We start from the raw sequence: 16,875 nt of genomic DNA, 5'->3' as shown, positions 1-16,875 counted from the left end.
TAAAGGTAAAGGTGTTATCACAGGAACAGATTCTGCAACTACATTAGGCATTACTGTGTTACCTATGGTTATGAATCTCCAAGATCCTAAAGTTGTGTCTGTTGTAATTAAACCCAATTTTGTACCCACAGTGATTAATCCAGAGGATCAAATAGCACAAGTCATACCCATAGAAGCAGAAACCCAGAATGAACAGGGAATTTGTATTAATTGGGCTCAAAAGGTTACTCTTGACAGACCTATAATGGAATGTACTCTTCTCTCTCCTAATTCAGGCCAACAGAAAACTGTGTCTGGCTTACTGGACACGGGCGCGGATCTTACCATAATCTCTGCTAAAGATTGGCCCAGCAACTGGGATACAATAAAGCCAGTTGATGTCCTCAGTTTTTTAAATAGGCTGCATGAGGATGTTTCACCTGTTGGACATCATTTTAGAGCTGGAAAATTAAAAACGGGGGAAGCTAAGGTAAAAATACAAGGATATCCTGACAGGAGAATGGCTCGGTCCTGTCCCTCTAATTGTTTGGGGGAGAGGACACGCTTGTGTCTCCACAGGAGCAGGTCCAAAATGGATACCGTCCAGACTAGTGAGGATCCACCAAGAAGTTTCCCTCCCAGCTCAACCAGCAGCAGATCCAGCATCAACGGATTCAGCACCTGCTACAGGAAGCGATCCCTCATCAGCATCATCTTCGGGATAATCCAGTTTTTTGCGTGCAGCATAACACCAGCAAATCAGAAAGACTTAATGTCAGGAGCCCTTGCCACACCTCCTCCAACAATTCCTAATTGGGTAATGCTCTCTGGCCAAAATGTTTGGCTAAACCTGGCACAATCACTAAATACTGACTCTATCTGTCTCTCTACCTTAGATCCCTCTCACCCTTTTAAGACCTGTCTGGTAGGAATCCCCTGGACACCCAGCGAATGGGGTAATTTTAGAAATCAGTATATCCCCTGGTGTGATGACCACGATCAGTTCAGGAATCCATTCTTGGACTGTCTCACAAGACCAGCAAAAACTTCACATGACAGACAGACATTTAGCTATCAGTGGCAGAGACCTGAGGAATTAGAAATCTTGGGGAGTATTATATCTCCTTTCTGTTTTTACTTCATTCACAACAAATATGTTGCCCCTCCTGAGTTAATTAATGTCACCTCTTATGGACCTTATTCCAATTTCAGTTTCTGGTGCAAGGAAGAGGTTCCTTACCAGATACATGCTACCCCTGATTCGGTTATCCTTCCAAAAGGAGTCTTTTTAATTTGTGGACTTAGAGTCTGGAATATGATTCCTAGATTAGCTGCTGGAGGCCCCTGTACATTTGGAAAATTAGCACTGTACAATCCAGCTACCCTTATGAAATCTTTACCTGTAAGGCCTCCCAAAAATCGTGCAAAAAGAAACAGTAACCTCCAAAGAACCTCACCCTTTTCACATCATAGAGTGCGCAGGCAATTCCAAAGTTTGCACCCACCTCTTAACTTCTATCCATCACAACCAAAATCCCTTTCTCCACCTAAAGCAGTGCAGATCCCTGTAGCTGCAGCACCCCCACATCCAGTTGAAGAACATCCTTTAGCAAAATTACAGTCCTTAAATGAATTCACAGCAGAATGCAACTCCAACATGCATTTTTGGTCAAACACTGCAAACATTATAAGTGGTATACTTCCAATGGTCGGCTCCACAAAAGCCTTAACTCTCCTTACCAGAATGGGATGTTGGCTAGCAAAAGAAGCTAATGCCACCAGTGCTGCCCTTGATGATCTCTTACAGGATACTCAAACCAATAAGAAAGCTTTGTTACAAAATCGTGCTGCAATAGATTTTCTCCTTCTAGTAAATGGCCATGGGTGTCAGGAGTTTGAAGGCCTCTGCTGCCTCAACTTCTCTGATCACTCCCAATCTATCCACTCCCAGATTAATCAGCTTAAATCCTTAGTTCATGAAATCAAGCAAACTAATCCTCTGACTTTTGATGATTTTTTCAGCTGGCTACCCTTCAAAGGCCTCTCTTCCACTATTAAGAAAATTATTGTAGTTATCGTACTAGTACTCTCTGTAGTGTTTCTCTTTATGTGTGTCTTTCCGTGTTTCCTCAGTTGTGCCAGAACCTCTCAATCATTAAAAGCATATCCAGCTTTAGAAGACAAAAAACGAGGAGATGTGGCAATGAATTTGCCATATACAGTATGGAAAAAGTCCTGCCAGAAATGGACTGGTGAGGAAAACAGCTCAAACCCTATGGAAACAGAAGCTTTTACTGTAGTTTAAACATGTCTCAACATGTTTGTGTATTTTCTGCAGTGTCACTGTATCCCTCTCCCAAACACCCCCTGTGAAGCTATTGTCTCCCATACAAGGTGTCCTGGGAAGATGTCCCGAGGTGTCCCATTGGTCCTTTGTTTAACCCCTTCCTATTGGCTGTTGACCCCTTACCTGATGGTTTCTTTTGTGTGACCCTGAACTTGTGATTGGTCCCCTTTGACCTTCCTAAAAGCCTTATAAACCCCAACCCCACAATAAACTTCCTCTTTCGTCCGTCCCTCCCAGGTGGTCTGTGTGTGCTCCTTGCGGGGTCACTGGGCCACGTGCTGGGGTGGGGGGAAGGGCATTCACCTCGCAGGCAATGGGGCTGGAAGCTTAAGGCCTGGAGGTCTCCCCCTCTCCCTCAATTCGCCGTAGTGGACTCTTTGTAATACAGACCTGTCTATAAAAAGTGCAATTTAACTTTTATTTAAGATTTTCCATGCTGTACTGTTCTGCATTTTGTGTGGAAAAATCGATTGTGAAATCGTTCTGGTATCACTTACCTAGAGCACGTAGCGGAGTTGTTTGAGGTGAAGTGGGATCTTTGATCTCTGTGCCATTAACAGCTGCAGTAAATGAAATCCTTCTGGATGTGCGCACTTAAACCAGGGAGTGGTCCATGCAGGAGCAGGCCTGAGTGTGCTCATTCATTTGTGTGGAGTGTAACCATGAGGCACACCAGGAGCACCGGATTCCTCTCACTGTGGGAATTTTCAATTCATCTCCTATTGGAGTAAGTTTTCTGCAATAGTGCCTGAGTAGGAAGAGAACTGTGGGAGGATTTTCTCCTGCTTGGTTTCTCTCACTGGATAGAAGTAGGATTAAAATAATGGCAGAGAAACAACTCATTCTCATAAGGCTGCTGCTCCACAGCAGTTTAATCCAGAGGAAATAGGTGCAGCCTTTGTCTTGTTCTCTCCCTTGTCTCACTCCTGGCTCTCCCTAAGGCAACAGGAAATTAATGAACGCAGAGAGTGACTCTGCTGGTTTATTGAGAGCCTGGGCTGGATTACTGGAGGTTCAGGCTATGGTTCTGGCTCCAGGGGAGGAGTGGCTTGTGGCCAGGGTGGGTGGCATCTGGCAACACCAGCTTGGGCTGGCCAGCCTTGGCAGGAGCTACAGCCTGGGAAGAACAGCTGACTCGTCAGAAGCAGCTTGTGGTTTTACAGCCCCTTTAAATGTTATTGTTTGTAAGTATTGCAGATACTTGGTTCCCACTGGTCTGAGGACACTTGGAATTTCCAGAGTGGGTTTGTTTGCTCCTAGAGTTGTTGTCTTTGTTATAATGGCAGAGTGAGGAGAAGTTTGGGGCTAGCTTGGTGTTGTTTCCTTGAGAGATCTTCTGTATTGTGCAGAGCAGGGTGAGGCTATCATAATGGCTTTTTGGAGAAAAACAACCCCATAAATATGCTAAATATTTGAATTGGCTAGTGGGACTGTTCTCTTGAATTGAGAGATAGGCCTTAGCCTCACAGAGACATTATAAATGGCTGATGAAAGGACAGTGAAGAGCTTCAAAGTGAGCCAGAAGAGCTTGTGTTTGGCCTGATGGGTTAAACTGTGATTGGGATGCAAAGGAAAACATCTCAAAGCATGGAGTTAGTCTGGCTCTTATAGCAGCATGGTTTTAGACCTCAGAAAGACAAGACTGGGCATTTTTAATAGTGGCCACAGTAAAATTGTACCCTGGTCAATAGCCTTTCCTGTGAGGAGAATGCTTGTGTCTTGGTGGTGCCACCTGGGCAGACACTCTAAAATTTAACGTTTAGGCATAGTGGTAAATGTCTATGAACAGAAGAAAAAAATTAAGAAGGGAACTTTTACAACAGAAAGTGGCCAGGAGTGATTGGAAAGATGTGTATGTATCCTTCTTTAACAGGGGGCTTGGATTAGATAATGTTCAGAGGTCCCTTTCAACCCCAACCATTCTGTAATTCTGTATGTATAAACAAAATGTACGTGTGAGCAGAGCCTGGAGCACCAATGGTATCATGGTACTGCCCAGCTGTTGTCCGTGGGAAGGCTTTTGGAGGAACCCTTCTGAATTTTATATGTAGTTTTCAGATAACGTGTGCTGGTCCTTTGAAAGGCCCCTCCTGCTGCCACCAGTAAATAATCCCCCAGCAGATTTGAGTCGGAGCTGAGATATTTTTGCTAATTACTGTCACAGTTACTGAAATCTGTAAGAATCAAAAGGAATTCTTGTGAAGCAAATTTTCCCATGGTGGCTCCAGTGAATACAACCCAAGTTTAACTTGCATCTAGTTAAGCGAAACTCAAGATCTCATCGGCTTTACTGTCATTACTATTGGGAAGCTGAGTAGGGTGTTGTGCTGAGTAGGGTGTGAGAGATGATGGTGGTTTAAAACACACAAACCTTAAAATTCTCTGTAATTTTGTATTTCTGACGCCTTTTATGTTTTCAGTAAGTACTAAGGCTACTATCCTTTCTTGATTATCATCTTGTTGCTGTCTTTTTGGAGAAGCTATCAGTCAGAGCTAGAAATGTGGAACTAAGCAATTTTTCACTCAACACTGTTCATAAGTCAGTTCACAGACTAATTTTAATGTTTCCCTGTGAACTGACAGGTTTTCATGCTCGTTGCAAGAGTATTCCCCATGCAGGTGATGGTTTGGCTCATGTTTAACTTCTGGGTGTTATTTTGTAAATGCATATAACTGTCTGAGGTGGGTTTGCCTTATATTTAGTGTGAGAGAATACAAACCAAACTCCTCAAGCCTCTCTTTAAAATTTCATTTCAAAAAGTTTAAATATTAGCTTGAATAAAGATAAATTTGAGCATTATATGTTGAGAGTAAATGAGAATTTTTTGGCTACGTATGAGGCTCAGAATAGTGAGTGTTTTCATGAATGCATGATCTTGTGTTGCGTAGAATCCTTAATATCAAATACTGAAATTAATTGAAAAATCACTCGTTAAAGCATTTTCAGTTGAAGTTGCACAGCTTTGTTATTTCTCATGGTAAGCATAGAGATGTGGTGAGAGTATTCTGAGTGTTTTCTTAGGATGAATATAGGTTTTGTAAAGCTATGATTAAGTAGAGTCCTTCATTTAATTTTTGAGGGAGGGCTATGTGCACCTAAGTAATGCATTCAAGCCTTTTCCCTGTTAAACTTTTATTTGGGTTAGGCTGTGGTTGGCTGAAAGTTCCTACCATGCAGTGTGTCCTTTTGCCTCCTTGAAGTAAGTTTTTGCTCTCAGTCCAGTTGCACTTTGTACAAGCTGCTGCTGTAATTGGCAGGTTTTGGCAGCCTGTGCAGAGCAGTCCCAGACTGAAAATCTGCTGTCTCTGTGCATGTCCTTTGCTCTCCACAGGTGATTTTTGTCCGAGCCAAAGCTGAGGTGCATTTTGCATTTGTGTGTGTATAAAAATATACCTTTACCTACTTTCTTAGAGGATACAATGTCATGTAAGAGGTTTCTCTTTTTAGACCTTAATAAAAGGAAACCCAGTTAGTAAATGCTGGGCAAGGGAACCTAGTTCCATTGTGCTTTAGGAGGTACTGGAAAAATGAACACCCTAAAGCCACTGCAGAGATTTAACTTGGTCTTTGCACTTGCAAAACACTGCTTTAAAAAATATATGTATACATATACCTACTTTTTAATGTATGTATTTTATATATGTTTATTCTGCACATACACAGAGAAAAATCTTGAGGACAGAGCTGGTAAGAGCAAGATATGCAACAAAGCCTTCTGGAAGTGACAGTGTGTTTTCCCTGTGTTTCAAGTTAATATCTTCATGGAAGGAGTTAGTTTTTATTTGCCTATTTGGAACTTGACCAACAGCTTATTTAGAAGCTGGTTAATGTATCTGTGTTGCTGGAAGCCATAATGCTCTGCAGTGTTTTGTGGGCCTTTTAACTATTCCTGGGAGACATGATTAATGTGGCAGAAAATGACATTCTCAGTGGTAATTGAGGGTCTTTAGTATGCTTGTCCTTTGTATGTTAAATATTTTTGTTTATTTGTTTGTAGCAGAAACTTAAAGCCTTTCTATAGAGGATTACATTCCTCTAAGCTCTGTGTTGTTCTCATTGCAGCAGCCTCATACGAAGAGACTGGCTTATTAGCTACTTGTCTGCAAGTGGTACCATTAGCAGGTCCTTTGCAGCTCAGGATACATTAGAATTGTCTTCAATATGAAATATTTTGTGCAATGTCACTTGAGTTTTCCTCCAACAAATAACTCTTATAAATTGGAGTTGCACCAGAAAGTAAAGTGGGATTTGTGTGGAGAGACTACATAAAGATGCTCTTCACAGCACTTGCATTTTCTCAGTTCTCTCTTTTTGTCTCTAATACAAGTATTCATCCCTTGAGAATCATAGAATGTCCTGGGTTTGGAAGGGACCTTAAAGATATCTCATTCCAACCCCCCTGCCATGGGCAGGGACACCTTCTGGTAGATCAGGTTGCTCCAGTCCCATCCAACCTGGCCTTAAGCACTTCCAGGGATGGGGCAACCACAGCTTCTCTGGGCAACCTGTGCCAGGGCCTCACCACCCTTATAGTGAAAAATTTTTTCTTAATGTCTAATCTAAACCTGCCCTCTTTCAGTTTGAAGCCATTCCCCCTTGTCCTGTCACTCCAGGCCCTTGTAAATAGTCTCTTTCCTTCTTTCCTGTAGGCTCCCTTCAGGTACTGGAAGGCTGCAATTAGGTCACCCCAAAGCCACCTCTTCTCCAGGCTGAACAGCCCCAGTTCTCTCAGTCTTTGCTCATAGGAGAGGAGCTCCATCCCTCTAATCAACTTGGTGGCCCCAGTACATTTTCATTATATTCTATTGAAATGTGAACTGCGTAGTGAGGCTGTAGGTCCTGTTTTCTCCTGGTAATGGTTGGGCTATCTCATTCATTATTAAACATACCACTTTTTTTGTTCTTGTAAACTGAAGAGGATTGTTTTATCTTCTAAGTTTGTAAGTGCTTGTGTTGCAAATACAAGTACTTGGATGTTGATATAAATAAAGCCAAAGCTTACATGCTCTTCTTCAGAAGCTGGAGAGATGAGAAAATAAACAGATCAAAAGGTAGCTAATTTTTCCCTAAAATTTATCTGCAGTATAATTCAGAATTAGTCAATTTATGAGATTTGCCTTGTCCAAAAAAAGCATTCGTGTAATTTAGCTTTTTGCTCTGATTTTGGGAAGTTATCCGAGTTTACAGTACTGTCGTGGAACTAATTTGGGCACAGTATCTCCCTAAGCAGATAGCAGTGTAGATCCTTTTCTGCTTCACTAACACTGGCACAGCTACTGAATATGCTATTGTGTGAGGTTATAAACCAGATAATCTTAATTGGGCATTTCCTGAGAGCAAGGGAGGGATGGCTGAAAAAGGAGAGAATTGGAAATAAGGGCATGCATTCCTAGTACACAAATCTGGCTTCCATCCAGGAAAATGGGAGAATTTCCTGTTAGTTAAAATCTTCCAAGAGCTGAAAGCCTGAAGATACATACAGCGTACCTCGGGGAGCCAGAGGAAGGGGAAAGGCTGGGAATAGCTCGTGCATGAAGTCCCCAGGGAACTGACTGCTGCCGTGATGTGGTGGGACTGAGGGATGTGAGCAGCTGGATCTCAGGGCAGCCATAGCATCAGTGAACCATCTCCTTTGTCTGGCCAAGGATTTGGGTTACCCTGTAGCAGCTGTACCAGCACAGTCTGGTGATGTAAATCGAGTCCTGGAGGCTTTTTAGAATTGAGTCAAACGCTATTCAAGCTACATGGAGTATGTGTGTATGTGTGTGTGCATGTATATCATAGCACTGCAGATATACCTGAAGTCTTGACTCGCTAAACTGGAGGATCTCTGCTGTAGAAAAACTATGGGATCTGTCATGTACATTTAAGGGTAAGATGGCAAACAGAAGTGGCTACAGGAAAATTTGAAAGAATTGATGTAGATTTCTTAGCACTAGCAGTTGTACCTGGTTCTGTTGGAATGAACTTTTTGGATCTGCATTTGAAGAAAAAAATTGCTTGTTAAACTGAATTAAAGTACAGTGAATTATAATTCATAATTTGAGCCTCTACTGATGCAATGTCGAAAAAAATAGGGAATCGTGAAAGAGCTGCCTTAAAAAAAATACAGCAGCTTATTTGTGTTAGAACTTCTAGTTGTGATCTGAATCTTCTCTCACTGGCCTGATTTAATTAGCATACATTAGTGTAGATACTTCAAACACTTGTAAATACTTGTCTGCTGCCTTCTTCATTTTTTATCTTTGTTTTCGTGTAGGATGAGCTATTTTGGGTATTTTTTATAAGCTTTTGAGTGAATTAAGATCGTAATTGTTTAGAGTATCTAAGTAAATAGTTTTGGACATTTGAGGGTCTATATGCTTCAGTTGTGGATAATAGTAAAATAAATTTCATATATGCCACAATAAGCTGTGTTAAAGGAATATTATTCAAAACAAATAAACTTTAACGATTTTGACTTTTGTGGAGTAGTCCAGATGCACTAAATTAAAGTCACATCAAGAATTAAGTAATATAAGCTCTCTGAATATGGGTGCAGTTGTGTTTCATAAACTTCTTAAATGAAAAGAAAAGCAAAAAGAAAACTGAATCTCATCTCCTGATAGTGAATGAGGAAAGGGTTTTTGATAGTTGCCTGTTCTGTCATTTGTAATGAAAAAAATAGAGCTTCATGTGTGACAACATATTGTCAATATAAAAGGGAAGGAGAATAATGGCAAGTTAAACATCCAGTTGCAAGAAAGGTCTGTACACAGTAAAGGTGATGTAGTTATGTCAAATTTGAAAGGATGAGGGGAGATGGTGAGTTTGTAGAAGAGAAGGCCACCATTCAGAAGGTGTGTGAAGGAAGTTTTAGTTGCCTTCTGCAGTTTCATAATTGTTTCTGAAGCCCTGTTAGCAGGTGCTAAGAGAACATGTTGGTTAGGTAGAAATAATTTAAATTATACTCTTTCTAGAAAGGGAAGTCTATCGTCATTCTTCAACTTCTGTGTCCTTTAAAATAAGTCAATTAGAGATTAATAGCAACTCGTCCACATTTACCTGAAAAAACAATGATGTCTAAACCAGACAAATGCCTCAAAGCTGTTAATCTTCATTTGAGATACTCAGGATAACTGTTAATTTTTCTCTTAATTTCTGTCACTTTTAACTAGGGTGCTTGTGGATTCTCCATGTTATTCACTTAATTACCAGTTAGAAATTTTGGAGCTGATTGCCTTGAACTCTTGGCCTCTAAAGAAGTGTGCTTAAATCATCTCTTGATGAGAAAAGAGCATCTCTGGGCCCGGTTCTGATCTGTTAAATGTGTATGTCCTTGGGAAGGGGGCCTTGAACCACAGCTTGACACTGGAATACTGAAACGTGGATATAAACTACAGATGTCTAGGTTTATAAGTCACAGCTGTGCTCATAAATTAACAGCCAATATTTTGAACTGCTAAGAGATGGTTTGTTGGTAAACTGTTTCTTCTGTCTTTTCCCAGTGTCTATGAACAATAAATATCCCCCAGCCAGCCTTTCCAAGTGTTGTATATATTGCAGAAGATACAGAAATCTGTTATAACTTGTTGTTGTAATAATTTATAGTGAAACTATCTTCTGTTTTGTTAACCATCACATTGGTGGCAAATGAAAAAAAGAAATCCACTTTACTGCCATGCCCTTGAATTGCTCCTGCCAATTTTAATGCTGTTGTAATTATTTTTCCCAAATACTCATTTTTTTTTTTTCTTTGCTTCTTGCCAAACCCAGGGGCAGGAAAGCAACTTCATAGGGGAAACAAGTCATGGCTTTGTACAGTGCAGTGAAATGCACAGAGTAAACAAACGAGGGGGGTGAGGGTTGGGGATAGAGTGGGAGTTTGTTTTCCTGCATCACTTCACTTTTCTTGTGCCAACAGTAGGGGTTTTAAAAGGAAAAGAGGAAAAAAAAAGGCAAATTGGACTGTTAGCAGTGTCCCTTAGGATCATAAATGAAGGGAAGATTGTGTATGTAATTCATAAACATCGTGAACTATACGCCTTCTATTTCAACTTATTAGGGCATGAAGTAGTGCCTGCCAGGTTCATTTCACACAAGGGAATTCAGCATTCAGGCAGCTCTTAATTTCCTTCTCTATACAAAGCTGTGATAAGGAGAGAATAAGGGTATTTGAATATTTGATTCCAGATAATTCGTTTTAAAGATAAGTATTTTAGAAGTGGCCTCAAGACAATTATGGTTGTTATTTTAAATTGAATTTGGAGAGTAGCAGGAGAATGTTTATTTGTCCCGATAGGAAATACTCTTTTTGTCTTACAAACAAAACCCTGTAATTTACAAAAACCTTCTCTTTAATAGATGAAATTATTGTTTTGAGTTCAGGATGTGGTGGGCAAAGAATAAAAAAGAAAAACCACTTGCAAATACCACCAAGCTTTTCTCCTCTTCCCATCTGCCAAAGGAACAATTGAATTTTTTAGTATGGAACAATGGTCAGTCTCCTCTGTGTTTTCATGGTTTTAATGGTTAAGATGGTTATAATGTTTAACAGGAGTTCAAGGATTGTTCCAGCCTAGTCCTTGCTTTTTGCTTCTGTGATGTGATACCAGAGCATGAGCAGAGTGAATCATCTCTTGGCTCTAAACAGGGGTGGGACCAGATTTTTATTTAAATAAGCAAAATAAAAACCAAGCCTCAAAATTCTTATGGAGTGAATATTTAAGAGAACCAGAACCTCTTATTCTTTTCCAATTCCAAATGTTACTTTGAACTCATTCATGGATGCTGACTGATGATGTGATTTGGGAGAGCTGGATTCAACTGGCCCAGGAAAGCGGTTAAGATGGATTCGTAAAGTTGTGCTTCAGCCTCGAGAAACCCTGTATGGACATTTTTGTAGTATTCCTCTTAGAACACCTCAGTGATCAGTAAAGATTAATTTCTTGGCTCTGTGGTTGGAATGGCTGGGAGTTCCATATGTTAAGGAAATAATGGGGTTGAGAGTAAATGGGAGTTGAAGAAATTGGTTTTGGTTGGAGTTCAGTCATCTACTCTCCCTGTTGCCGTCAAAGACCAAGCTTTGGAGTTTTATTTATTTTGGAGGGCCAACTGTGGCTTTATATGGGCTTATTAAACCTGTGCTGCATAAGCTCACCCATCATCCGTTTTTCTGTTTAAAAAAACACCCACTGAATCTCAAAACCAACCAACCAAAACCCTTACATTTGGGAATCGAAAGTGCCCAAGTTGCAGAAACTAAGACAAACTTGCGTAACAAAGGTTCTACCCCTTTTTAGTGCATAAACCTCATATGGAGATACTTTTATGTTATTTTTGATGTTATTTGGCTCTTAACTTATTGTGATGATCTGTTTTTGTTTTAGCACCAGCAAACCTTTTTAAATCAGCTGAGGGAGATCACTGGTATCAATGACATCCAGGTACTGCAGCAGGCACTGAAGGTAAGATGACTGTGTCTGACTTGTAGCTGAATGTATCTTAGTTCTTAACTGCCTATGAAAGCCATAAATCCCACTCTTTCTTACTCTTATCTCTTATTCCTTCATTTCCATTCCCAGCTTGAATTTATTCCGGGGAGGGAAAAATTAGCTAGTAATGATGGCTTGTTCACTTTAGAAGGAACCTTGATCTCTTTTGGTACTGACATAATAATTAGTCAGGTGACCAAAGATGAAAAGATAGAAATGTTATGACTTGCCTCTAACCTTTATCTAAAGTGTTTTGAGATATATTGGTGCTACTACAGCTGGTCACCTCCTGAAGAATTAAGTGTTTTCTTGTCAAGGTGTAGTTATTTTCTGTCATTCACAGGCCCAGCTCAGTATGTAGAATGAAGAACTCTGCTTGAAATTACCACCCTTTGCTAATTTGGTGTTGTTTCACTATTTTTTTCAACCATGGTTATTTCTTTTACAGCACAGAAGAGTTCTTTTGATGCAAGTAAAGAATGGCAGGCCTCTCTGTTCTGTTTTCCTATATTTATATATCTATCTAAAATTTAAAAAATGCCTGGTCTCCCTAAAGCAGAACTTTTTAGCCATTTATACATGGTAAATGAGGATTTAGTAATTTAAATCACACATATATATATATATATATATAAAGAGAGAGAGAGAGTTGTTGCTTCAGATTGAGTGTAAGTTGTGTGCACAACTGCTCTTCAAAAGCAGTTTAAAAAGGAAATGGTAGGTTTTCAGAAGAACTTACCTGGTTCATGTTGGTTTGTCAATGTGCTGGTTATGTTTGTTGAGAGGTTGACCTACCTTACAAGACCTTTAATTTTTGTTCTGAAATAAGTAGAACTCTAACAAAGTAAATTTTTGTATGATGTTTTATCTTTATTTTGGTTAAAACCAGTGAAATATGCAGAATATGTCAAGTTTGGAAACTTTCTTTTCTAGTCAGTATTTTCCCTGACAGTACAGCGTGTCATTGTTTTGAAGTTTCTTATGATGTCCTTTGTTTAAAGAAAAATTTAAAAGGGTTGAGGGGACTCTCACTTCTTGCTTTCTTGATGCTTAAAGGACAGCAATGGTAATCTGGAGTTGGCTGTGGCTTTCCTCACTGCGAAGAATGCCAAAGTTCCCCAGCTAGAGGAGGCAACTTACTACCAAACAGCCCTTCCTGGAAATGACAGATACATCAGTGTGGGCAGCCAGGCAGACACCAGTAGGTATTTTTTCTTTTCATAAATTTAGTTTTAAATGCAAGGAAACTGAAACCTTGCCTGTGAAATGACTGTTAATCTGCTGATAATTCTTATTTATCAGTTTTTAGGTTATTACGTATTTCTTTCCTTATTTTATTATTTCCTTATTTTATTTTTTCCTTATTTATGGTACTGATCAGAGGGTGAATAACTGGGTTTTCCATTTTTTTTCCCTTTTTTTTTCCCTTATACAGAATTTATTTTGGGATCATGCAGTAAATAATTTAGGGCAAAAGCTGGGTACTCTTCCGTTAAAATAAAATAGTAGAAGAGTCTATCAATGTCAGTCTTAATATGCTAAAGCTTAATATGCTTAAGAGTAGCTTCTCCCTGATAGGGATGACTTTTCAAAAGGGAGAAGTGAGAGGTTAAGTGTGAATTTTGTAAATAAAAGAGTAGGTATTTTATATGTGAAATAAACATTAAATATACCTATTTTTAAACAGTTTTGTTTAGTTGATATGAGAGGCCCCATAACCTGCATTTTTTTGAGCCTTGCAGGTCCTATTTCTTTGCTTTAGTGCACAGTTATTTTTATGGGGAGAAAAATTGTTAAATGTGTTCTGCAAATAAATATGGTAAATAACATGAAAGAAAAAGCCAAAGGATGTTTTGTAGTGGGATTGATTTCTGTAAAATCTAAGTTTCCTAATACTATAGTTACATTTCACAATTCTAAATGTGGATGTAGAATATTTTAATTCTGTATTGATCCCTTGACCATGTATTTAGTACATCTATGTAGATTTTATTAAGTAAGTACAATTATTTAGAACAGTAGGATTTTTTTACATCTTTGTTTCCCTAATATTGGTCTGGCTATGGTGGAACCATCATATAGAAGTTTAGTGAGATCTCCTTATCAATTGTACAATTGTCTTTCTGTCTCTAGAACCTTGACATTAACAGTTTTTTAACTTTTTCTTTTTTTTTTTAATTAGAGATGAGTTTATTCTCAGCATCTCAGATCTGAAAACTGCATTGTAATCCTTGGTATTACTAGCAACCCCTGAGTATGTTATAGGTAGTTGTATTATCCCTGCACTAAGTTGTGGGGGGCAGTTTGGCATTTTTTATATGATTTTTCTTTTTCTTTTCATTTCCTTGGAAAGAAAACCCACAAAAGCCCTGTGCCATATATTTAATTTTCAATATCAGAAAATTGCCATTGAGGAAATGGAGACTATTTTCTACAAACTTACCACTGCTTCATAGTCTGTAGTACTCAAGACCTACTGTGGCAGTGGGACAGTAAGCTGGATTCTCTTGGAGTCTGTGTTTAATTAGATTTAATAGCAATCCCATTAATAGAATTGTTTAGTTTTGCTGTCACTTACTGTGCTGTGCAACCTTACTGAAGATATGAGGTGACAAGGGATATGAATCAAACCTGCAGAGTCTACATTACCCATGACTGATGGTCAAGCTGGGAAGAGTAGATCTTGAGTTGTACATCGCAAAATGCATTTCAGGATTCTCTCTTTTCTGGAGGGCTGAAGGCAGACCCAGATTCCTTACAGTTACACACCACTACAAGTCAGTAGTCAAGAAGCTGTAACTGTTGTAGGAAAGTAGATTTTTTTCTTTTTTTTTAAACATCTTTAATGTCTGGTCAGGCCCTCACTGACAACACAGATGAGAATTTGCCAGCCTTTGCCATTTTAGAGTGAAAACATAGTATGAGATAAAGGCACCTTAGATGACTTTTCTTCATGTTGGAGAACTTACAGAGCAAGAAGTAAACACTTACAGCAGAACAAAAGCCTAAACCAGTGTGATCATAGAGCTCCTCCAGGCCCCTGTAGAGATCTGATGAAAGCTTCTGGAGGAAGCTTACAGTTCTTTTGTTGTAATCTCTTGGCCTGTAATTATTTGGATTATGGATTTAAAAAATGCAGTACGCTTAAAATGAACCGGTTTCAGGGCCGTGTCAGACAGTAAGGGAGTATCTTGAAAGAGAGCAGATGACTTGTGAGAAGAGAATGGAAGGGTGGGCATGGATGGAAAACACATCAACCATCAACACTCTCTTCTGCAAAGAACACTTATTAGCAGTTCTCAGTGACTGTGCTGAGTTGCTGACAGTATCTTGTCTTTCAAATTTGACTCCCTTTATTATCCCACATAGATATAATTACATGAATTAATTATAACTCAACCCTTACTGTTCCTTACTGCTTAAATACCTCTGTGCTTTTGGAACTTACGATGCCATGAGTCACTGAGCTTTGCTGTCCGGCCAAGGTAGAGCATCCAAACTGGGAATGAGTCACAGATAAATATCAGAGCTGTCTTTTATGCCAATCACTTACAAAGCCTGTTGAATGTATTCCTCACATAAAGGTATATCAGATGTGTTCTGCAAGCTTGACTGACTGCATTTCTTTGAAATGGTTTCTTAGTTAAGGGGTAAAATAAAAATGCTTACGTATAGCTTAGCAGCCAGCAATTAGCCTGGATTGTGTGCTGGCTCTTACAGAAGTGACAGTGGTCATAAACTGTTTGAGAATTCCGTCTTGTATGGTAGGAAGTATAAGAAAATCTGATTTCTCTTATTAGCAAATGCAACATTTCAGCAGCTGTAAAATATTAATGAGTTTGAATAAAATCTACTCTATCTTTAAAGCAAAGACTGACTTGCACAATCAGTGTGGCTCATGGTGCTTACCTTTTTGCCTGTTCAAAATGGCATGTGCAAGCACCTGCAAGTGCCATTATTTCACATCAAGAGTGATGCATACTTTATCTGATCCTTTGCAAAGGTGGTTTCAATATTTTGGATTTTTTTTTCCCTTCCTGCAATCTGTTAGTGAGCAGGAGGTGCTTAAGCATTAGTCTCGCAATGTAGAGATGCATTCCTTTTAATCTAAGATCATTTGAAGGTTCCATTTAGTAGAGTAAATCCTAGGCATTGCAGTTAAAGCAAATCAGTAGAAGTTTAGTAGTACTTTCCAATATTTTTACTGTATTGATTTCTCTAGAAACTTTTTTTTTTTGGTGTATTTCATCTATGGCTGCGCAACAGAACTGTTGCATTGCTAAACACGTGTCTGTTTTCTTCCTATGGAGGAACTTACGGAACTCAGGGTTAAAGGAAGCAGCAGAACGAAGAGAAGACATGTATTTTAGAAGTTGTATTGTCTTCAAATGAAACAGCTGTCAAGACAAATTCTCTTCTTCTCTTGTTTTGAAAACTCCCAGTTATTTTTCACTAAAACCGAATTATTAGTCTTTGTAATTGCACATTCCATAGCCAAAGCAAAAGATTTCAAGCCCTTTTATAAGGTCATAGTCCAATATAACTATTAAATGCCACACACAGCAATTTTGAGGATTGTAGACTTCATTGCCTCTGGCTTTTTGTATCTTCCTGTTCTTGGAGTTTAAGCCTTTGCATGGATTTCAAAAGTCATTCTGTCAGCCCTTCGCAATGAGGTAGACTTTAGACCTAACTGCACCTAAAATCTCCCAAAGTGATGTTTATATTACATTTCTTACAAACCATTCCATTCTATTGAGTCTGAAAAGTTTATGGGGTAGTTTGTTTTGGTGCTTACTTCCTTACTTTTAGACTCCTAATGTCTTGCCTAAATCCTTCTTGCTTCAGGTTAAGTCTTTACTCCTTGTGCTGTCCCTGGTGGAAATTATAGTACACTTCATTCCTTTTATCTCAGATGAAGTGTTGCATGCTTGAAGATAGTGTTTTTTCTCAGACCTAAACTAAACAAATTCTTTCTGAGTATTTGGATGCATTTCCTATCTCTATTGTCATTTTTTTTTTCTTCTCTTCTAGGCCTTCTTTGATAGTTCTGCCTTTTTTCTGAACTATGGCTC

The 16,875-nt window shown here is 39.1% G+C and overlaps 1 protein-coding gene across 2 annotated transcripts in view; it reads left to right on the top strand.

Moving 5' to 3' along the window:
* USP25 (ubiquitin specific peptidase 25) overlaps positions 1 to 16,875 on the top strand; it is a 96,647-nt gene that overhangs the window by 14,918 nt on the left and 64,854 nt on the right. For both annotated transcript variants that reach the window (XM_027736442.2, XM_039380525.1), the window contains exons 2-3: positions 11,696 to 11,773; positions 12,857 to 13,001. In XM_027736442.2, coding sequence (XP_027592243.1) covers positions 11,696 to 11,773; positions 12,857 to 13,001 — 223 coding nt within the window. The remainder of the gene's footprint in view (positions 1 to 11,695; positions 11,774 to 12,856; positions 13,002 to 16,875) is intronic.

The sequence above is a fragment of the Pipra filicauda genome, unplaced genomic scaffold, assembly GCF_003945595.2.
Source record: "Pipra filicauda isolate LSUMZ 115617 unplaced genomic scaffold, ASM394559v2 scaffold197_size1571708_pilon, whole genome shotgun sequence".
Lineage (NCBI taxonomy): Eukaryota > Metazoa > Chordata > Aves > Passeriformes > Pipridae > Pipra > Pipra filicauda.
The sequence above is the reverse complement of the archived record's forward strand: the minus strand, read 5'-3'. Positions and strand labels throughout refer to the sequence as shown.